The 23,507-nt window shown below is 39.9% G+C and overlaps 1 protein-coding gene across 6 annotated transcripts in view; it reads left to right on the top strand.

The window, feature by feature from the left end:
* Window positions 1-995: 995 nt before the first annotated feature.
* The window catches only part of brip1 (BRCA1 interacting helicase 1), a 119,013-nt gene continuing 96,501 nt past the window's right edge, over window positions 996-23,507 (top strand). For 5 of the 6 annotated variants that reach the window (XM_042414961.1, XM_042414962.1, XM_042414958.1 and 2 more), the window contains exons 1-13: window positions 996-1,248; window positions 1,528-1,632; window positions 3,448-3,559; window positions 3,834-4,019; window positions 4,849-4,997; window positions 6,645-6,782; window positions 13,012-13,284; window positions 19,051-19,272; window positions 19,532-19,731; window positions 19,831-19,963; window positions 22,032-22,186; window positions 22,290-22,467; window positions 22,760-22,900. In XM_042414961.1, the coding sequence (XP_042270895.1) occupies window positions 1,540-1,632; window positions 3,448-3,559; window positions 3,834-4,019; window positions 4,849-4,997; window positions 6,645-6,782; window positions 13,012-13,284; window positions 19,051-19,272; window positions 19,532-19,731; window positions 19,831-19,963; window positions 22,032-22,186; window positions 22,290-22,467; window positions 22,760-22,900 (1,980 nt within the window). In that variant the 5' untranslated portion in view covers window positions 996-1,248; window positions 1,528-1,539. Of the gene's footprint in view, window positions 1,249-1,527; window positions 1,633-3,447; window positions 3,560-3,833; window positions 4,020-4,848; window positions 4,998-6,644; window positions 6,783-13,011; window positions 13,285-19,050; window positions 19,273-19,531; window positions 19,732-19,830; window positions 19,964-22,031; window positions 22,187-22,289; window positions 22,468-22,759; window positions 22,901-23,507 lie in introns of those variants that run through there. The other variant, XM_042414963.1, reaches the window with a different exon arrangement.

The raw sequence follows: 23,507 nt of genomic DNA, 5'->3' as shown, positions 1-23,507 counted from the left end.
AATGCCTATGGCTTGATTTTGCACTGAATTCGTAAAACTCAAGCACATCTAGACCACAATAACCTCATGCCCAGGATGTTACATGAAATGTCAGATTATTGTCTGAATATTTAGAGTTGCATAAAAACTTGGTGTTGCATTTTGATCCTGCCCTCTTATTTGACTTCCATATTGAGAACATAATAAACCCTTTTCACTCTCCCACCTTTTTAATTATCTTTTTTAAACATGTAATATGTATGTATTATTTGTTTTTTAATACTGAAAAACATTCATAGATTTGGCAGTCTTTCATCCATCACGTGCTGACCTAAATTTGTCTTCAACTCCATTCTGTTGCAGCCATATATATTAGTATAATATAATATTGGCCATTCTTGATATAGTCATGCACACAATAGTCCATTTTTACCATTGGTCCTTAGTTTAATGTCATCATGTCACGATAGGACGAGCAGGAATCAGAGGCATAAATTGGAATAACTTGTGAAAACACTTGAATGGTCCTCTCAGGCCAGTACATGCGAAGATCGTGTCTTGATGGAAAACCTAGATTTGCGAAACCCTCGCGAGATTTGTAAAGAAGTAGTAACTTTAACCTACACCATATTTGAAGTGAGCTTTTAACCCAAACCATGATATTTCCCTAACCATAACCAAATGGTGTTTGTGCCTAAATCTAGCCGACCTTAACTACAGCGTTGTCACAACATAAAACGTATCTTCCGTTGTATGATTGATAAACGTCAGGTTCATGGATGTATAAAGAGAACTCTCTTTATACACACTAAGAATTCAAAATAAAAGCGTAAAAATTGTCCATCTGTAAGAAAAGTGCTGGTGCGAACCCAGTGAAAACTCGCAGGGTGAAGACTAGACTGCTGCAAAGGATTTTTAGAAATAAAATACTGCCGTGTGTTCTTTGACTTACAACATAATCCGTGATATTTCAAAATATGGATTTTATTTAGAAAGTAATTGTAGGAAGCTCTTATGTGTAATATGTCTAACTTCCTGTCAAGTAGTGAAATGTGATTTGCATGAGCGGGAAGAATTGTGGGATGGGTAATGTAAACGTAAACAGCTCGTGTTCGCTTCTCATATCATAAGAACATTTCTTCTTACTAGTGTAACCGGTTTAAACATGGGATATTCATACCAGTAACGTTAATAATCCAAAAGCAAGAGTGGAAAACTAGCAGTAGCTAATGTCAGTAAAAGTTAACAAGTGACTGTCTCGAGTCTCAGGTAAGTTAAGTGATAACGGCAGGCTGACTGACAGGGAAAAAGTGACAAATAACGTTTGTTAAAACTATTGGCACATTTTTAGCAGTGTTAGCTGTTAACACACAGCTGGCTCAAGTGAAGTGTTTACCGTCTGGCTAACATTACCGTAAAGCTTGTGAGTTAATGAGTGAGCATAGCAGTGGCTTCTCTCACATTTCGCTGAACATGTGTCTGTTTAATACTTAACATTAGGTTTAGTAAACATGTTTCCTGTTATTAATAAACATTTCTGTGTCGCAGGAAAGGAGGAATATGGCTGCATCCTCAGTGGAGTACACCATAGGAGGAGTGAAGATCAACTTCCCCTGCAAGGCTTACCCATCCCAACTGGCCATGATGAATTCAGTGAGTAACACATTCACCATTAGTCTAACCAGTGAAATGCACTTGCAAAGCATGCTAGCCTATTATAATCTGTGGGAATTATTGGGTTGTCACAAGTAAAAATGAGATAATAAGACATACATCTGAAACAGATTGATGGAGTTCGATAATCATTTACATAATGATTTATTTGGAAAATCAACCAGTTTCTTGAATATGTGGAATCCATTTCTCGCTTACTTGAGTGGACAGTCTGAGAACAACTCAGGAGACCTGAATGTTTAAAGGTATACTATGTAGGATCTGTCAGTTGGTGTTTGTAAACACACAGCATTCAAAGTTGGCCCCTCCTCCCTGGCAAGAGAGAGGGACAGAAGCCCCTTTTACACAGCCTGTTCAAAGCGGGAATGCTGCGCCTTTATTCCACCTTGCTGTTCTGTGTAAAAGGTACTGACACGGAATGGGGGGCAGAGTTGCTCCGCCAATAAGCAGGCTACAGAGGTAGTTACAGAGCCAGATCGATGTCTGCACAAAAGATACTGCTGGCATGGTGGGACAGGGAGCTGATGTTGTTGTGTTACATGCCTCTGAATCCAGAATGCCGGCATGCTATGTAAAAGCACACAAGGGGGCGGCATTATGCCGGCTTTGTTTGGTTCAGTCTAAAAAAGCAAAGGTGGCTTGATGACAGATGTTCTGTACGGCTATAATGCAGGATCTCTGTATAAAAGAGCCTAGAGAGAGAGAGAGCAGCAGTGGTTGAGCGAGCTAGAGAGTGAGCAGTGCTGTCGAGAACAAAGCTGGAAATCAGATAAATAAAACATTATTTTCTGATTGTTTCACGGCTGTTACATTGTAGAGCAAAAATAAACATGCCCACACCTCCTCACAACCCTGCAGGAAGGTGCCACATTACCAGATTTTGTGTGAATGCAGAGCTTCATCCTGTCTGCTGTGGCCTCTCTGCTCTGTGTGTGTGTAGCTCAGCCCTGCCCTCAAGCAGACACACAGACCTGTAGCTCTTTATACATTCATGACACAGAAACAGAGAGCAGCAAAACAGCAAAATAATAAGAAAATACAGGCAGAGGGCAGAGTCTCTGTAGATAAATACACCGCCACACACTTCTGGTGGGTCATAAGTGATGATTGAGAGGGATTACTTTTGTATGAGTCTATACATTGTTTTCTAAGGAAAATCCTGCAAAGTGCGCCTTTAACACTGGTTACTATGTTTATTTCTTGAAAAGAACTGAATACACTGTAGTGCATTAATGTGTATTTGTCTAGGTGTATATAACATTTTTCACTGTATACATGGTCATTACTGTCTGAATACTACTGCAGTAACCTTTGATCTTTTCTCCCTTTTTCTAACTTCATTGCTATATTTTTTTTCCTTTGTGTATTGTAGGTTTTTGTTTCTTTCTCATTGTGAATATGGGTATGGATGTCAGGATGTAGGGTTTTGATTTTTTTCTTGATTTGTGATATGATTTAAAAGCTCTAAAAAAGGAATTTACATAGATCTGTGACACAACTGTGTCAGCTTTGGGGATGTTTCAACCTTCTTGTGCAGTGCAGTTAATAAAAGGCCAATTAATTATCTATAGCTGCTCATGCTGTGTAAGGTTGAAGGGGGCGGCAACCTGTCCCAGCTCACAGAAGACGAGAGGCAAATACCCTCAGAATGTAACAAAACTATTAGTACCTGAAATTGTGCAATACAAAATGTGGATTTGGCATTTTCAACAGTTAATCACACTGTGTTGATCTGAACTTTATAGACTGTAGAGTACAACTGACAGTGTAAATGTGCCTGCACCTTGTCTGCAGATCATACGAGGGTTGAACTACGGAAAGCACTGTTTGCTGGAAAGTCCTACAGGAAGTGGAAAGAGCTTAGCCTTGCTCTGCTCGGCTCTGAGCTGGCAGCAGGCACAGTTTGGTAAGTCTTCTCTGACTGTGATCAAAAAAACAGAAAACAAATGTGTAGGCGAGTATGCCTCCTGTTATCCACAAACAAAATGGAAATGCTTTGTTGTACAGATATTAAACTGGAAATGGCCCAAACAGACAGTCTCACTTGGATGTTTCCACTTTTGTGTCTCTTATTAGTAAGATTCATTCACATTTTCATGGATTACTTGCCCACCCCGCATGCAGACTGAATCAGTGTCACTGATATTTTCATACATCTGTGTCTCATTGTGCGATGACAGCTAAACTGGAACAAGGAGGAAGCTGTGTGGAAGACAAGAGCCAGTCAGATAAAAACTGTGGAGACAATAAGAAGTCAGATGTCACCACTGCCTGTCAGTGTGTGTGCCACAGCAAAGCCAGCTGTACCTCCGCTTTGTCTCCCTGCAAAGAGGCTGCACAGCTGCCGCCTCCAGCATCTGAAACTAGTAAGTATCTTGCAGTCCTTCATTTCATTAGTGGGACCATCTCAAACATGCATAACTGTCATTTGCTTGAAGGTGCAAATTCGGTCAGAAGCAGGCATTCAGACTTATTATAATAATGACATGGTTTGTATGAAACTATTGAGTTCAAGTAGCAATTAAATAAACTAAAGATGCTATTTTTATTTGAGAGAAGGTCACCTCATTGTACTGTAGCTGCAGTTTCCTCCAGAGTCCCAACCTTGGTATATGATTCAGTGCAGTGGCATCTCATGCATCAAGTGGTGAATCATCATCAAATCATTCAATGAATTGTTACACCAGGACTCAGCAAATAAATCTTTGGTAATTACATGTTACATTTGCTTAGAACAACTAAGATAATTACATGTTAGTATAATAATGAGCCAACGTCAGTATTTAGATTTACTGTGTGCTTCTGTTTTATTATTCTTATCTATATGCTGTTTTTATAAATACTCAACATAATTCCTGATGTTTCTTTCTTCAATACACGTGACCTAACATTATGAGAAATATTATTCACCTGTGCCCGGTTACAGTACAGTCTCACTCTAACCTTCTATTAAAGCCACATGAGTCCCATGTTTTACCTGTAAGACTCCTGCCATGTTACCACCACCTGCAGATAAACAGAATACTGTGAAACTATTGGCAGGACTGTGTATCACATCACCCACATGCACACGCTCATGCATGTTCACATGAATGATACAAACCAAACAGAAACCCACAAAAAACAGCTCCATAGAACTACTAGGGGTCCAATACTCCACAAGACACTTTTAATATGTGTTGTACTGTGTTTCAGTATCCATACCAGCGGAGTCACAGCCTAAAAAACAGTCCATAGCCTCTCGTCTGTCTGAGAAATTCCACTCTTCCCTCAACTCTGACCGAGAGAAAGATGATGATGACTTCCAGCCAGACAGGAAACGAATTCGCACTGCTGAACACAAGGTAGCTATGACTGATTTGCATATACTATTGTACATTTCTATTCACTGTATAACAAATTTAAAGGGTGAATATTGACCTTTTTTTTGGTTTGATGACATTGTTGTAATACTATACTGTAAGCACTAGGGGTGAGAATTTGATGGTAACTCACATTGCGATGCTGTCATGATGCCTTGCCCACCATATTGATGGTACCAAGATACAGGTGAATCAAAATGCAATGCACAGTATTACTGCAAGACAAAGCAGTGATATTCCAATATTTAACACGGTTATCTATTTCTTCTTCACTACACTGACTACATGTATGCTCTAATTCTAAGGCTTAACTCTTTACATCATGAAATTTTGAAAAACTTTATCAGTTACAGCCCACTTTAGGTTCAGCATTGTATTCTTATTTGTGATTATTAGACCCTGGCTATGTGTCTGTAGTATAGTTTTTTGAAACAGAAAAATATACTTCCATTACTGATGATGAATTTCTTTTAGATATTAAAATAATAATTTCCTGTAGGGGTGTGTGATATGACGATATTAGGTCGTGAACGATTAAAACATCTCCACAATCTGCCTTTACAGAGATCGTTAGTATCGTGCTACAGTGCACATTGTATCAGCTCAGCTCCATGATGCAGCACAGTCTGCTAACAGGAGGCTAATGGGTAACAGCACTGACATGGTGAGTGCTTCGTTCCACATCTCCAATCTGCTGGAGAAAATGACCTTTCAAGTAAAAACGAGCTCACAGCAGATCACTATCTGCACGGTTCACATCAGGAGCTTTAACTGTTTGTTTTTAATGTCAATTGCTACAAAAACAGCGAGCAGTGACACTTGTGTCAGATCTTGCTTTTAGCCTGCCACTTGTCTGAGCATCGTCATGTCGCCAGCTCACCACTGTCTTGGTGCATCTTTTAATGGGTGCACATCTTCCTAGTTATCCAAAACAACACGCTAATGCTTCTAAACAACATCAACTGTTTGCTTTTGAGCTGTGAAAGTAGTTTAGTTGTACTGTCACTACTTTTTAATGCAGCTTTGCACACCTGCTCTTATTTATTTATGGAATTGTTTGGTGTTTTAATGTAATTTTATGTGAGTCTTTCATGGGTGTATGTTTTGTTGTTTGTGAGCCCCTAACCTAAGACAAATTTCTGTCACGTCATAGACAATAAAGTTTTTTGAATCTTGAATCCTGAGTACTGTACAGTAACTTGCAAAAAAACTTAAAAACCATTATGAAAAAGAATTGTGATAAGATCGTGATCCTGCCTGAAAAAAATTGTGATATGATATTTTTGCCATATCCCCCACCCCCACTCTTCTGTGTCTCTTTCTCAGTAGTTTTTGCGATCTTGTTAGTGGTCGCCAAAGCTACGTCCAAAAAAAAAAATTAAAGAGATTCCACTTAATTCCACTCAGTGACATTGCTAATATCCCACTCTCACAATCTCCCCCAGTTGTATATTCTCCTTTCGTGTTAGATAAGCACACTTTATGAAGATGTAGTGACATATTCCTCAAGTGAACACGATGATTAAACAAGCTGTCTCAAGTGAATTTTTTGCAAAACTGGCTAGTACTGTGTCTAATACAGACATGCTGTGATGTGGAGCTCAGTGAATTTCTGTGTTTGTTCTGCAGAGTCGTAAAAGGCAGCGTCTGGAGCAGGGAGTAATCTTTATAGATGATGAACCAGAGGAGGAAAATCATCCCTCAGGACCTGCGAGTTGGACTGCGGAGCCAAACAGCCAGGCAGCTGGTTTGTCTTCATCATGCTGTGTGAGTACACTTACAGATGCTGAGTTACACCAGTGATGTGGTTTTACTGACACAAGGGGGCAATACTGTCCATTTATTTACATTGTAAATATCAGCATTAATGTGGACCACCTCTGATATTACTGCTATGAAACAGTTGTATTGATTACCTGTGTGGTGGAGAGCTGATCAATGCAACAGTGGTTATGTTGGGTAGGCTGTCATGAGTTTTTTCTAATGGAGCAATTATACATGTGTTTTATTATTAGAATTAGTAGCAGGAGCAGTGCTGCAGCAACACTTGCGTTGTGTGTCCAACTGTCTGAATTTAGGAAAACACAATTTATATATTCATTTATTTTAACAGATATTAAGCCAAAATATGAGCAACTTCAGTACAGAAATATCAGCAATAGATCTGTTTAACTGCAGACATTTTGACTTGACATAGCAGGAAATGCACAAGTATAACTAATTTCATTAATGACGGGCCTGTCCCAGTGAACCAGCATGCAATTAATGGTATTGATGATACCTGTGATTTCCCTGCTGTGACATGTCAAAATGTCTGTCGTGAAAAAGATCTATTGCTCCTCGGACAAAAAGTAATGCTGTGCAACAGGGGCCCTCCTATTGGAAGAACCCAAAGTATCAGTGTCATAAATGACTCTCAGAAACAGAAAAGTGGTTAAGTTTCTCATGGATGAGGCTGGTGGTGTAGATTACATCCACTAATTCTTATTTTATGGTTTCACCATGTCAGCAGTAGATTCAGTATCACCACTGGGTGGCGGTATACACCACCAAATTGTCAAAGGCTGTGGCCAAAATTTTAAAAGTGTCTTGGCTTTAGTCAAACTTGCTGTTATTTTATGTTTGTGCAAAGAAGTGTGTTTATATTAACAGCAAGGTAAGTATATACATGCAAGGTTAAGAAAATAGTATAAAGGCAATATCACTTAAAGAAACTCGGCCACATGTGTGCATGTTTTGTACCCACACAGCTATAATCATTTGATTTCACTTGAACAATTTTGTTTTATTCACGTGGTCATTTTTGCTTATTTTATATGAAGTCAAGCGGTCTGATAATTATTCATTGAGAGCTTTTTCAAGACTAACTTCCCTTTTCCCCTCAGAGAGATTTAACACAAAAATGTACAATACAAAACTGGATGTCTAGTAAAATTCATATGCACCATAAAGTAAGAACCACAGTTAGCAGCTTTTATTTCCTTCAGACTCAAAAGCACCAGTTCTCAGTCATTGAAGAGGTGCAAGAGTATTCAGACTTTTATCTGAATACTCATATAGCCTTTCAGCTGCTGCCGTTCTGCTGTCTGTACTGGCCATTGGTAAAGGAAATCTTAGCATAGTTGAATTTTAAAAAAAAAACAACCTTTGAACTTTAATTATCTTCTACAACAAATCATTATGTTTTATAACCCCTGACATCATTACATCTGCAGCAGCTTTGGTGGTATGTTTTACATTTTTTATGTATTCTATCACATATGTAAGCATGTATCTACTTACCGCTCTAATACAGGTAAGCTGAATACCCTACAGTAGATGTATTATGAAGGTAACCATGTGGTAATATTAGGGAAAAATTGAAAATTAATTTTGAAAATTAAGTCCTTTTTGTCCATCAGATTTTGATTATATGCCGACCCAGAACATATAAATCATGTTTTTCTATTATTTGAGTATTTTGGCAAAGCTCTTTGTCTAATAGAGCATCTTGTGTGAACCCATTGCTGCAGTCAGAAGCAACCAAAGCAGGTGCATCAAGTAGCAGCATGTTCTTAAAGTATCAAGATGCCGTTGTGGTGAATAATCCATGTGTCTGAGTTCTCTCCAGGCCCAAAAGACCAACAGGTTACCCATAATCATTAGACAGGTTCATCCATAGAATGCTGTTACACTTCTCACAGGAATGATTAAACTCTCAGAACTGCATCGAAACCTGCCACAGGTGTGTGACTTGGATTTGGAGCTGTGGATGGTGGGAGGTGGAAAAAGTGGAGGAGGGAAAGTGAAGTCGAAAAAGCGCGTCCGTCTCTAGTTTCCCTGCAGCTACATGACCTGGGCTCTTTTGTCCCACGAGCGCTGACTGACGGCCTGAATGGGGCCCTTTGAAGCAAGCTCCAGTTTTAATTAAGAGGGTTTGCCTCGCCTGGGCCGCTGATCTGTGAAAGCCACGGGGATAAATATTGAATGGGGTTCACCCGCTGGTTACTGCGCCCGAGGGATAAACAGGTGCTTTGGAGGGCAGATATTTGCCAGGGCCCCTACCTGCACAGTGTGGTCATATCAGGAGGAGGGGGTGTTCGGTGTCATGTCTTCCGAGGTATTGGTTATTGAAGCCCACCCTTATTGGAATGAATTCCAAGCCTTCGAAAGCTGTGGAATGAGTAGCAAATTGGCGTCCAGCGAGAGGCGCCAGTGATACCTAAGTGATCCACTGCCTGCGGCCCCTCAGTGCCCTCTGACTGGCCCCCTGGAGTGTGAGATTTCCATCTCTCAGGTGTTGGCAGGGACTAAAGCAACAGAAGCCTACCTGTGAATATTCTGAGGTGTTCAGTAACACCACTGACCTCTGTTCTGTCAATCCCCACAGTTTTCTCTTTACACGTACACCTGGATGTACAAGTATAGCTGAGGAAACTCAGTAGACCTGTCTTGTACAGTCTACTTTTTAAATGCAGTGTTAATAAGAAAGCAGTTCCCCTAGGTAGTATGTTGTTTGATAGAGAATGCAGAGCATTCTCATTTTGCTTGCGGCACCCAAGCAGCAACACCAGTGGAATTGTCCTACGCTGAAAGAACTGGTATGTTCTTGTTTCAAGCAGAGCTGGCGTCCTGTTTGCCCCCTTTGCCAGTTATCTACATTCCTTTCTAGGGGGTGTCTGCTCTGGGCTGTGGGGCCAGGCTTGAAACCTTGTTGTCCTGGCATCTCGGGAGGCAGGCGCGTAAAAGGATACTCTTGTGTCAGCTGTTTCCTGCTGCAGCTTTTGACAAGGGCCTCTATTCAGCAAGCCCTTCTACACTGCCCCAACCCACCTCTCCTCCCCCCACCTGCCAATGAATAAGTAATTATTGGCCATCTTGGGGCAGGATATTTGGATGGCTCTATTTAATGTGGCAGCAGCAGGTAAGGTGATCGGGCCCAGGGCCCAGGCTGTGGAGCGTAACTGTTCCAGAGGAGAAAGGTAACTTGAACTGGTGTTGGGGCCCTGCAGCACCTCTGTTTATTTTTCACATCGGCTCAGGGCTCGTTATCCCTCTTAACTCTGAGAGACGGCTCTCTAAGGGCTCTCTTTGGCCTACACTCCATCACACATTGTAATATTTGATGGGCAAACATGCTTGGAAAATCTGAGCCTCTGTGTAACCCTAGCTACTTGTTTGTCATCAGAAGTGCTACCTTCTGATCCCCATCATATGTTGTGATGCGTGACAACACATACCATTCATTCTTATTTGGAATCAGTCCGGTAATTTGTTGAGGTTTTAGGGATAAACATGTTTGCCAGACTTGTGGTTTACATTTATTCAATCATAACAAAAAAAATGGTAAATACTTAAAAAAAAAAAAGAGGCCAGACACTTGTTACAAAAGTTGAAAGATAATACCATGCAGTGGACAAGGTGTGCATATCAGTGTTAACCCTTTGATCTGATGCCATTAGCTGTTTGACTATTCAAAGTGCCAGACTGTCAACATAGATCTCCACAGTCCTCAAGGCCTACCTCACAGTAAAACTGACGCTTGGGGCATAACAGGAGGTTACCAACCTGTTGTTTTTCTGATCAGAAGGTAATGATGAATGGGCAGTCTTCTCCCCTTTATCATCTTTATTTATTCACTCAACGTAATTATAGTGGAGACACAGGAGAGAGATATGATTTAATGAAAGAGACTTTCCCACTCTGCAATGGAAGTTAGTGATATAGATCATGAGATATATGATTTTATATTGTAATAACAATATATATCATGCTTTAGTAAAATCATTTTTCTCTTCTACACACTGTATTTTCAGTTTCTACATATATACAGTATGTTTCATTACATTGTTACGTATATGATTAATGATTAATCTCCTGTTAAAACTAGGTGGCTTCACATTTTCACATCTGACTGACAGGAAATCTGAAACAGTCCGGATTAGTTCTTTAAACTTGTGGCATCTCACTGTAAAGGATCTTCCAACACAAAGATGGCAGCTAGAGAAAAGAGAAGAAAATGTTCATTTGAATGATTTTATCCCATCTCATTTGATCTACAGCAAGTCCCTCTACTTTGACTGTCAGTCAAATGTCATAGTGGTTTTTATTTGATTTAAATATTCACAATACAAGAACTATAATGTTAACTGGTTGCCAGTTTGATAAGAAAATGGACTTCAAGATTTGATTTTTAAAAAAGGTGTTTATAGTATTCAGCCAGGTCTAACTGCTACCTATCTGATCTAAGCCTCTTCACTGAAAATATCTTGGATTTTTTTAGAAGGAGCAGATCAGTAAAAAAATAATTTAAAGGGTTTTTATGTCTGTGCATCCAAAGGTTTCTCTCTCTCTCTCTCTCTCTCTCTCTCTCTCTCTCTCTCTCTCTCTCTCTCTCTCTCTCTCTCTCTCTCTATCTCTCTCTCTCTCTCTAATCTTTCTGAAAATAATTTTTATTTTAGTGATCATTTTAAAAGTTAACAACAATAATAATATTTGACTATTTATGAGAGTCATTTATGAGGATATGAGAAGCCAGTGATTGGATGATATATGTGAGCCACTAAATGGTCAAAGAATACACCACTTAAAAGAGCTCAACACATTAGCAGGATCAGTTTCATAAGCATTGCCGGCTACACTTCACCTGTGAGCAGGGCAAAAAAGAACACACCACATCACCGGACAGCCAGTTATAAAGCAGCTAGATTTTGTCAGCCGCCACAATGGTGGCCTATCATCTTTCAGGCCCAGAAAAGGTCACCTGGTGCAGAGTGACAGGACACCTTATGTATGGATACAAATTCTTTATGCTTCTCTGTGTGTTTTTCAAAAGAGTATACAAGACAGTCTGTCAGAAAACCTATTCAGGCAGTAGATAATAGTGATGAGTTGGTAGCCTCTTGTATCATTGTACCCTGAAAAGCTAAATGTAATTTAACTTGAGATGATTAAAAAAAAATAACTAACAGCACAGAGGACATATTTCTTTGTTGCATATCTCACTTGATTAGTGTTTGCATGTGATATAGTTATTAGTTGATTATTTACTAGAAACTTTAAAACACACTGATGGAAATCATCAGTCAAGCATTAACATAACAAGATTAGATTTACGATTAGTAATTTATTAACAGTGGCAATATTGAGAAATAAGTACCACTGTTGGTCAGGCCACAGAAATAGATAGTCAGCCAATCTTATCATTAGTTTAGCAATAGTGTGGAGTGGCTAGGTGGTTGGTATCACATTCATGCACATAGATTTGCACAAAAACAAAAAGTGATATGTAGACGTGCTATTTTGGTCCACATACATGAAATGTTGTCTGGATGGTGCAGAGTGGCACGACGTGCACACATTACACCACAAATAAGCAGTCAGATGCACAATGTATTATACAGCTGTGCTTATGTTTGTGGAGATATTGAAAGTCCGATCATGTCATTCCACTAACGTTGCTGGTTTTATTTAGCAACACTAATCTGATAAATTTACATAATAACGGCTATATGCATTTTAACGTATTTCCGCCACCTTTGTGGAAAGGAGGCCATGAAATGAGGTGATTAACAAGAATCACCTGTTAAGTTATGGATCAATGCAGACTGCTTTACGAATATTCCTGCTTGTAATCACAATAAACTGAAATGCGTCTACTAGTTGAGAAGTGTTCAATTCAAATTTCTTATTTATATTTTTAGCCATTGTTCCACCTTTCCTTCACATTTCCTCCAAGTATTTAGTTTGTCAGCAGAGTGACTTTGCTAACAGATGTGGTTCTGAGATGTCTGGTCTCAGCGCAATGCCTAAGACCCAGTTTCCAATCACCCAATATTTAGCTCCACAGAAAACATCCATCCTCTCTCTACATTATTTAACAAGGAATTATAAAATGAATGGAATTTATAGAGTCAGCACAACAGTAAAGGATTGTATTATCAGCATAAAAATGACAGTTGCTGGTAGTTGCTAGTTTTAAATCACCTCCGTATTTGTTTCTTCTTTCTCCATCCAGCCCCCTGAACCATGCTCCCGTTGCCCGTGTTCTTCAGCCAAAGACGATGTGAAGGACAAAGACAAAAACGGCAAAAAGAAGATCCCAAAGATTTTTTTTGGCACACGCACACATAAGCAGATAACGCAAATTGCCCATGAGCTGAAGCGCACCACTTACTCCAGCGTGCCAATGACTATCTTATCCAGCAGAGATCATACCTGTGTCAACCCAGAGGTGGCGCCTCACTCTAACCGCAACGAACGCTGCAAGGACCTGTTGGAGGCCAAAGATGTGAGAATGGACACAAAAACATACGCACACACAATAAAGCTATTTTAAACTGTTACCTTAAAGTAATCTTTATAGTATCAAATACTGTGGACTGTAGACTGATTTAAAGATTATAAGTCTGACAGCAATTGTAAAAAGCCTAAATATACATGGTTTACAATCTGATGTGACAAGTGCTACATTTGTCCATTGCAGTCCATTTGCTGTCTGACTTTCTCAGCCTGTCTGTTGCACTCAGCCCCATGCCCATCGGTTTAACTGAAGACATACATCTTTAAAAACATCAATAATATATAGTCTTATTTATTTAAAAAAAAAAAAAAAAAGCTTGGTAATTTCCTAAAACAGCAAGACCACTCAGACAGTAGTAAATAGTGAATTTGTGGATTAATACACCTTTGGAGTTACATCAGGATTTGGCTACACCGTGGTGGTTTTGGTTTTTTCATAAGATTTATTGGAAATAAGAAATATAAAGAATATTGTCAGCCTCATCCTTTAAGGGATTCTTTTCAAACATTTTAACAAAAACACAGTTTTGGGGGATTTTGTAAACTCAAAAATCCAGGTCAGACTTTACTGTGGACACATTACTTTTATTCCATGAAGACCACCATCTGTATGTCTACTTTAGTCCATAACTCAGGCCAGTTCAATCCCTCCATTTGTCTGCACTGTCTTGCCTCACAATGAACTATTCTGGACTTGAATTGGACTCTTTTGAACCAGGATTGACCTCCATCCAGCTGTGAAAACCAAAACCTAATGATACACAGGGCTTAGGGCTGGGTATCTTTCAAAAATTTTCAATACTGGTACCGATACCTTGACTTCGATACTGGTTCCTGAACAATACTTTTTTCGATACCAATGTTATAAAATCCATTTTAACAAAATGGAAATAACATTACAGTACAAATCTTTAGTTTTATATTTCAGCTCCTTGGCATTTTTACACACTCAAAGCAGTTTCATAACAGAAAAAATATAAACCTATTTACCACAATTACTTTTATACTGTTGACATCATCAAGCTAATCTTAGCACAACAAACAATTCAACCCATATTGTTAGCTAATGAAGTCTGGATGTGGCACCCAGCATGTACTGTGACTGTAATGACATTCAAACTTACCAACCAGCAAAACTCGCTCGTTTTAACGGTTAGTTTTAAAAGAGAAAGTGTGTGAACATAAGTAGTTTTATCACTTTCCTTTATGATAGTTGTTTTGTGTAGTATATTGTCTGTTAGTGCTAGCTGGGTTAACAGCTCAAAATGTAGCAAGTGGAGGCAGCAGCGTCTACAGGGGCTTCATCAGTAACAGGAGGTTGGACCAAAACATGTAACCTGCAGGTAAAACAACATGAAGCTGTATTAAAATATCAAAGATAATGATACTGCCTATCGTTTGACATCAAAACAGCAGTGGTTTGGCAGCTGGTGATAGGCTGCTAACATAGCGAAGCAGTCTCTATGTGACCGTAATCAAACATAACAACACAGAAATCCACAGCTAACGTTGGCAGAGCCTCACATGACGCTGTTGTCAGCTGTCCGCAAGCCGTTCGCAAGCCGTCGACCAACTGCTGTTTTGATGTCAAACGATAGGCAGTATCATTATCTTTGATATTTTAATACAGCTTCGTCATGTCTTACCTGCAGGTTACGTGTTTTGGTCCAACCTCCTGTTAGTGATGAAACTGCTGTAGATGCTGTTGCTGCTTCTGCCATTGCTGTTTATGGTGAGAAGCTACAGCCGGATGTTCCAGACAGCTCCACCCCTGCTGGGTATCGAAATTTGGTACCAAATGACAAGAATTTTTTTTTGTTACTCACTAGTATCGAAGCAATTCAGACGGTGCCATCAAACTATCGAAGTTAGGTGCTTAGTCCTATACACACTTTCCCCATGGAATAACATTTTTTATCCACTAAACACACTAGCTGGTAAATTGAAACATAAAACAGACACAAAATGTTGATCTAAATTGATTTCTCTCCCGCACATATACTCCCTTGACCTTTCACCATTATGTACTGTGAAGGAACCTTTGCTATAGAGTTTATTGTACAGTTGTAACACAAGCCCACAAGTAACTGCTAAGTCCAGACAAAACTCCTTCAACAGTGTAACCTCAGAGCAGCAATTATGCTGCAACAATATCCACAATTGGTCCAGCAGACTCTTTTTGACACACTGAAATGTCAAGAGCCATTGAGTGAGACATGAGACACTTGTAACCCCCCATACTGTCCTAAAGTTGAGGCGCCTACTGTAATGAGGACAATTATGCTGTCATTGGAGGTGTTTGCCTCCCATGGCAATCATCTCACTTTGTCACATGAAATAGGTGGCCCAGTCATAACCCCACAGTAGAGTGGGTGTCACTAATGCTCTGTCTCTTCATCACCTCAGGGTCTGTCTAGTCAGCGTCAGGTTACGACACTGTACAGACACAGTGATTCATACACAGAAACACAGATCATTTGGCTAAGAGTGTCTTCAATCAAAACACCTGCCCTCCATTTTAACAGAGCTGTAAGCTGTCTATACTTTCCTAAAGGTGGCTGCGTGGCTGCTAATCCCCCCAACTCCCCTTTCACTGAGCACACAGGGTTCAGTGTCAGCAGAGTGTCCAAGCTTAGCACATCATTGTGAGAAGGCCACCATTTCATCCAGAGATGATTACTGTGTCTGGAGGTTACTGAGTCCAACAATGTACAGTACCTGTGTGACAGTGTCACCTCAAGCTGTTAAAATTCATAAAGAACAGGGTGGGACATCTAAAGAAGGCACCTCTGCTGACACAGTAATTGATGCTTAGTACATGAGATGCTGTTTCTTCACACATCTAGTACATTCAATATATGAGTGTCAGGACATATACACCCCTTCAATAGCAGTAACACCTGATCTAAGGTCAAAGTGGAAACCAAAGAGAAAAGAAGAAATTAAACAACCCAATTGTCTCTGAAATATTATCAAGTTCATATGATACATATGTTATACTTTGTGGATTACTGGTGACTACAGAATGGGAAGCTGTAGATTCTGAAGACTGTTACCTCTATCAATGTTTTTCTGAAGATCAAAGCTATTAGTTGATAATGTGTATGGATTTTCAATTGTAATAACAAAACATTGGATGGACATTCATGCTCCCCAGAGGATGAATCCTATATATTTCTCTAATCTCCTGACTTTTGCTCTAATGTGCCAGCATGAGGTTGACATTTGTGGGTTTGAGTGAAATGTCTCAATAACTATTGGATGGATTGCTACATACATCCATGGTGCCTTGAGGATGAATCCTAATGACTTTGATGATCCCCTGACTCCTTCTGTAGCACATGACATCAGACTATTACAGCTTTTTTCCGCTATGGGAACTTAACGACCCTTAACGTGAAGCTTCCCATAACCTGAACATTTGAGAAAGCGCAAAGGTGGTCCGCTCTGCCTTGCTTTTCCATTGTATTTTACAAGCTGGGAAGGATTGGATGATCATTGAAAACCTGGGTCAACGGCTACAAGTTCAGTTTTGGGTTGCTAAGTCATGTTAATGGAAAACACCATTAGTCCAACGTTAGTCTTGTTCAAACCAGGATTGATGTATGTCATTAAATAGGCTACAATGGGACCGACTACATAATGTTTTCTCACTTTTACTGTAGGTACAGTGGAAATGTACTGTGAGGTGGTTGTTAATGCTTGATCTCCTTATTTGGTAAGAAATTGTTGACTGCACATTACTCCCTCAATTCTTGGCCTGTAGTTAAAATTCTTTCATCATTTTAATCTCTCAATTCATTTGCTCCAATGGTCTTCTGCTCTAAAAATGTCAAATTTAGTCTCTTTTTCTCAATTTTCTCAAAATCTTATTTTCGAGAACTCGTCAGAAACCATTGGGCCAACTGTCCCGAAACTTAGACAGGATCATCTACTGACTTTTCTGATCAAAAGTTATCAAAGAAATTTCAATACATCAATCTGTTTTGAAATTATACATTTTTAGACCTGTGTCTTTAAGTTAAATTTCACATCAACACTCATAAATCAAAATTGGCTTAAGCTATGGTAACCAAACTTGGTGCTTGTGTTCGGATGCTAGATCTGAGCTTTGCTACGCAGTCCTGGGATATTCTGCCACTAGTAGGTGCCACAAATGAGAAAGGTTTATATCTTGTAATCGGCTGCACGGATTCATATGAAATTTGGTTAGTACCACATAGGGTGATTACTCAGTCAATGCACAAAATATGGTAATTTCCCATTTTTGAACACATTTCACCAAAATATTTGACAATACACCCGAGAAAAGCAGGTTGATGTGTGAGTTTTTTTCAGAATTGTATCCCCAACAGTTAAATTGTTGTGAATTCTTTTAGGTTTTATGACGTCCCTCTCTCTGCCTTCTGCTTGTGAAGTTGGTTTGGTTTCCTGGCTCAGGAGCTGGTGGGCAGGGTTGGAGAGGGCATCAGGAAACTACCTGCACCTGGGTAGTTGTGGCATCCTTGTTAACCTGTTTCTCTTGTCTTCCTCCCAGGCCTCCAACAGCCAGATGGGTTAGGGTTTTGTGTTTTGTTTCATGCATCACACACGCTTCATTCATCCAACTTATTCACTCTCATTGACTTCAATGCAGTACTTTAATGTATGCACAACTAAGTTAATGTTTAGTGTCAACTAAACTGTGTTCTCCTGATGGTCTAGTGGTCTAAAGACAAGCTGTATAACTGTAAGGTCACCAGTTCAATTTGCACAAAGCAAATTTCATGAAAATATCAGAAAACATTTCTTTGTTGATAACAATCTTGTGATCAGTCTTTTAGCTATTTATCTATAAATCTGGAATTTAGTATTTGAACTTCAGCTACATAAAGTCCCATAGACTTCCGTTGTACTCAACTTTGAGGTTGTGAAAACTAAAGACAGTGTGTTTACCAGCAGAGCCGATTGTCCAGGGGTTAAGCTGCTGACTATGATACAAAAGTCCAGGGTCCAAATCCCCGGGTGGGCAAGTCCTACTTGGCAACAATGTAGCAAGTCATGCATGTTGTATATTTTCAAGTGCTTATTGAGGTCATATTAAGTCAAAGGTTGCCTATTTTGACCCTGTGAAGAAAAACAACAATGTAAGATCTAGGAACACCAAAAATTGGCAGGTGGATTTCAAATTCTACCCACTACTCGGGCACATATAATGACACTCACTGACCTCAAAGTGATGCTGTAATAAGCGAGTTTACATTTTTACAATTTCTCAAAGAGCTTGGCCTAGAATCAAAATTCTTTCATCATTTTAATCTCTCAAGTCATCTGAATCTGGTCTTCTGCTGTTTTTCACAATTGGCTTGGACCCTGATTATTGCAGCTTTCAGCTCTATTTAATATTGTTTTTTGTTGTAGTCCTCCTTGTTGGGATGTTAGGATGCATCTGTGTGACCAGTCACAAATGAAAGCACTGTCAGCAACCACTGAAAATACTTGAAACGTGCATTTAGTATTACTTCCCGAGCAGTGCCAGAATTTAGTTCCAGGACCCTGTCTCCAAAGTGGTCGTAAAACACCAGAAACAAAAGTAGGAACAAGTGATCCAAAAAAAAAGTTATCTGCCTAAAGTAATTGTAGTTGTATGATTCTGACTTGTTTGTTTCCAGTCCCTAATAAACAGTCAATAGACAGCAGTATCATACATTGGTCTAACTCTAAGCTCTCTAACTCTAATTTTTCTGTATCACTAAAAAAAGTGTCTATATTTCAGGGCCGTTCATGCCGTTATTACCACGGTGTCCAGAGGATGCGGGACCAGGGCACACTGCAGTGGGTCCATGGACTCCATAAAGCCTGGGACATTGAGGACCTAGTCTCTTTGGGCAGACGGATCCGCTCGTGCTCTTACTATGCTGCTCGGGAACTTATGGAGGGTGCCTACATCATCTTCTGTCCGTATAACTACCTGCTTGACCCGATGATCAGAGAGAGTGTGAGTAGACTTTGGAAAAGAAGGTAGGGGGAATTTAGGGAGGGATAGACTCATGAATGGACAGATGTATAATGGTGGAAGATGGATGGGACTGTTACTGGTTTAAAAATATGCCACAGTAAACATAATACACCTGTTATTACACAAATTCAAATTTTAAGTATCTTGGTAACTGGCAGATCATACAGCATGTAGAGTTTAGGAATTAACCACTCCTTTTCTCTCCTTCATCACTGCTTTCAATCTCCTCCTCTACCAGATGGAGATCAACCTTGCAGGCCAGATCTTGGTGCTGGACGAAGCCCATAACATTGAGGACTGTGCAAGGGAGAGTGCCAGCTTCACGTTAGACCACAAGAGTCTGCTGATGTGCAGAGATGAGCTTGACGGCATGGTCAACAATAAAATCAGATGCCCTGAACATGAGTCCCTTAGGGACTTCTGCTATAGCCTGATCAAGTCAGTGACTTAGTGATTCAGTGACAAAATTATGCTCATATGTGGCTCTCATAATTTGAATAGATATTTACTCCGGTTGTCTTTTTGTTTATGGTGTAGCTGGATCCAGGAGAGCCAAGGCCTGATGTCTGAACGGGGATATGAGAGTGCCTCTAAAGTCTGGAGTGGGAAGGATGTACTGGGCATTTTCCACGGCCTTGGTATTACTGCTGAAACCTTTAGCATTCTGAAGGTACACCAGCTATCTTACTTGTAGACTTGAGGTTTACCTCATGCTTACCCGCAGATCCCACCAGGTGTGTCTGCGTCACGTTTGATTCAACACGGTTTTGTTCCATCCTCCACACGGCATCCTACCCCATCAGGAGTGTTTCAAAAGCGAAGCAGTTTGACTGTGGTCAAGCCATCCACCTTTTAAATTCAGTTGCATTGCTTCTACAGTAATTACGGCAGCCAAGTCAACCCTACCCTTTACCTACCATCAGTACTGCAGTAGTAGCGCAACTAAAGTGCCTGTTTTTATTGGTCATTTTCCTTGATTTTTGTGTTTCTACAATGGGTAAGTAGGCTAAGTAGTTAAATGATTTCTTCATTTGTCTGTTTTAATTGTATTTATTGTTGATATACGATCAGGAGTCTGCATGATGTGTTTTATTTTGAAAATTGAACGGATGCTCTATGCTGTTTCTGTGTCTGACCTCCCGCCCAGCTCAATATACTCTGTACAGCTTGACGTGGCCTCCGTCAAAAATAGACGGGGCGCGTATCTTTAGCGCAGTGGAGAGGAGAGCCGCTTCTGGGACGCTTCTAAAATGTGCTGCGGTGCGCCTGGTGGGATCACAAGCATTGACTAGAGTGGCCGCGATCAGCTCCAGTGGCTGCATCGGAGCTGAAACGTGACACAGCAGTTAGCAGCTCCGCTTAACTGAGATATCAGCCCAGTTCCAAACCTTTTCAATCCACAAGCTTTAAGGCCTGGTCACACTAGCACTTTCAATAGTGAAATTTCGCAACAAATTCAGCTCATTTCAGTGGAATACCTGATCAGTAGATTCGCTCATGGGACTATGTAAATCTGTGCAAATTTTTTCACATTGAGTTCAACTTTGGTGAATTTTGACATGCAAATTAGCTGGCTTATTAGCTGTGCTGTGCCATTTACTTTTATTTAACCTTCTCTATTGCAGTAAAAATTGTTTCCTTCATCAACAACTTTTTATTGAATGAAATAATGTGCATTGGTGAACAAAAAGCCAGGGGTAAGACAACAGAAGAATGGGAAGCTCCAGGAGCTGTTGTGACTGACTAGTGCTAGCCCAGCCAGACCGTGTTATAACAGGTGTTACCTGTTAATACGCACAACAGCACTGTTGGACCAAATCAACAGATTTAGAAATTACATGCATCACAAACAAGTACATATGATGCTGGTTAGTGAGCTGTGTGTTTATTCTTGTAGGAAGAATTTGTCTCGTTGTCAACGTGTATGTATGCGAGTCTGTAAGGGAGGACATTAGAAAGGGGCAATAATGACATGACCCCTTCCTACACCTTCTTTAGACGATGTACTACTTGCTGGGTTTTCATTGGTTATCGCTTTAGGCTGAACTTGTGAAGCTATCTGTGTTGGATTTAGTGGGAAAACTATTGGTTTATTCTTTGGTGAAGAGGGACAGTGTATGACAATATCCGAGGCCTGACCCAGCCTAACACCAAGAAGAAAAAACAGAGAAAGAGCCCAGTATTTGCAGGAGCTCATATAGTGCCAGTTTTATCATGTCACTCAATTCAGGCTTTCTGCACTGTGATGTGCATGTGTTTAGCATTAGAGACCTAACAGAAAATTATGGCCCCGTATGAATATTTCTGGCTTTGGCAAATCCTAGGTTTTAATTGCCAAGTAGAAATGAATGTCCATAACACTAAAAATATTAAAACCACAGTTTCTCTACACCATAACAATAAAAAGATGTTTTGAAGGTGGGTGTGAATTTTGTAAAGATGTATTATGAGGTTATGAAAATTAATACATCCCTCAACTTTTTCACTTTTATTGTCTTCAGAAAAATCACTTTGTCATGGATGGAAAGGGGAAAAAACAGGTTCATGGGAAGTCTAGTCCTCATTTTTCACACGAGCACCAATGTGGATGCATTTATTTATGGAAAACATATTAAAAAAAACAGCAAATAATGTTATATTTCTATTTTAATATGTACTCCATGTTTTTATTTGGATGCAGTTTTTCTATAATAAGAGTATTTCCCATGAATCTCTTCCACTGTCTTTTTCTGTGACAGAAAAACTTGGCAGCAGTATTGGAGAAAGAGGAGCGTGTTGGTTTTGTTAATGGTAAAGAGGACATGGTACAGGTCCCAACCATCAGCTCATCGACCTCCACTGTCCTCAAAAGCCTCTTCATGGTGCTGGACTTCCTCTACAGGGACAACTGCAGGTCAGAGACGACCCAAAGAAGAAGTCCTGTCAGTGTACTGGATGAACTATTTTATAGGTTATAGAAGTTAAGAGTAGCTTACTTCTGCTCTGTGTGTCTGTAGGTTTTCTGAAGACTACCGAGTCGCTCTGCAGAAGAGCTACACTTGGACAAACCAGGTCCCACCTGACATCCCTGATGCCCAGGGCTTCATTGTCAGGCAACGCCGCAGACAACGCCAGAGTGTCCGAGTCAAGGCAGAAGTCCTGACTCTAAGCTTCTGGTGCCTCAACCCTGCTGTGGTGAGAGGTTAGACGTGGTAGACCCTGCCATGTAGGCCAGATCATTTTCTTGTATATCATCTAGTTCTATAAACTTAAAGACTATGTTAGACCCTGCCATGTGAGAGGAATCTGATGTGATGGGGTCTGAAATGAAAGTATATGGCACATAATATGTCAATAAAAATAAAGACTTTTTCCTGTTCCTCAACCTCCATTGAGCTATTGTGCCCCCTTTACATTAAATGCTTATAGCAATTTTAGATTACTGCTGAATCACCTGTTAGATGTTAATTGTGTCCGTGTCTCCCAGGCCTTTTCTGATTTAAGTGGGGCAGTGCGCAGCATTGTGCTGACATCAGGAACCTTGTCACCTATGGGGTCCTTCTCCTCAGAACTTGGGGTGGAATTCTCCATCCAACTGGAGGCCAACCACGTTATCAAAAAGTCCCAGGTCAGTATGTTTACCCATGTCACTGAGACTCTGAGAATATGGCAGCTCAAGTCTCATTTTATGTATGTTCCTTTTTGAGGTCTCCCGAGTGTGCAGAGGTATAATTTTAGCCAAAATATTGTCATACCCATTGCTTCCCTAAATTTAATGTATAAATTGCAAACTTTCTCTCTTTTCATCTTTCAAAGTTGAAAATCTTAGATCACTATAATACAAAATGAAACTTTTTAGCATAACAGAAAATATACCTGGTTTAGTCATATCAGTTGAAATTAATACTACAGTACACATGTATCAGTTCACTATTAATGCAGATAAATTACAATTGATGTCAATTACAGATCCTCTGATTGAAGTCAAAGGTGCTCAGTGATGCAGTACAAGAGAAACTTGTACTTTCACTCTAAAACTAATTATTTAATACAAATGAAAATGCACGTCTTCAGGAACCATCATTTATAATCTATCAATCATGCTTACATGTTTAAAAGTAGAGTTGGTTTGAGTGTCTGTATATCAGGAACTGGTTAAACTGCGATTACACCTGTTTACTGGTGAGGGTTTGTTGGTACACACGTCAGAATTGTTTCTGAATGTAAATCTATGT

This window comes from Thunnus maccoyii, chromosome 6 (assembly GCF_910596095.1).
Source record: "Thunnus maccoyii chromosome 6, fThuMac1.1, whole genome shotgun sequence".
In the NCBI taxonomy this organism is placed as follows: domain Eukaryota; kingdom Metazoa; phylum Chordata; class Actinopteri; order Scombriformes; family Scombridae; genus Thunnus; species Thunnus maccoyii.
The sequence above is the reverse complement of the archived record's forward strand: the minus strand, read 5'-3'. Positions and strand labels throughout refer to the sequence as shown.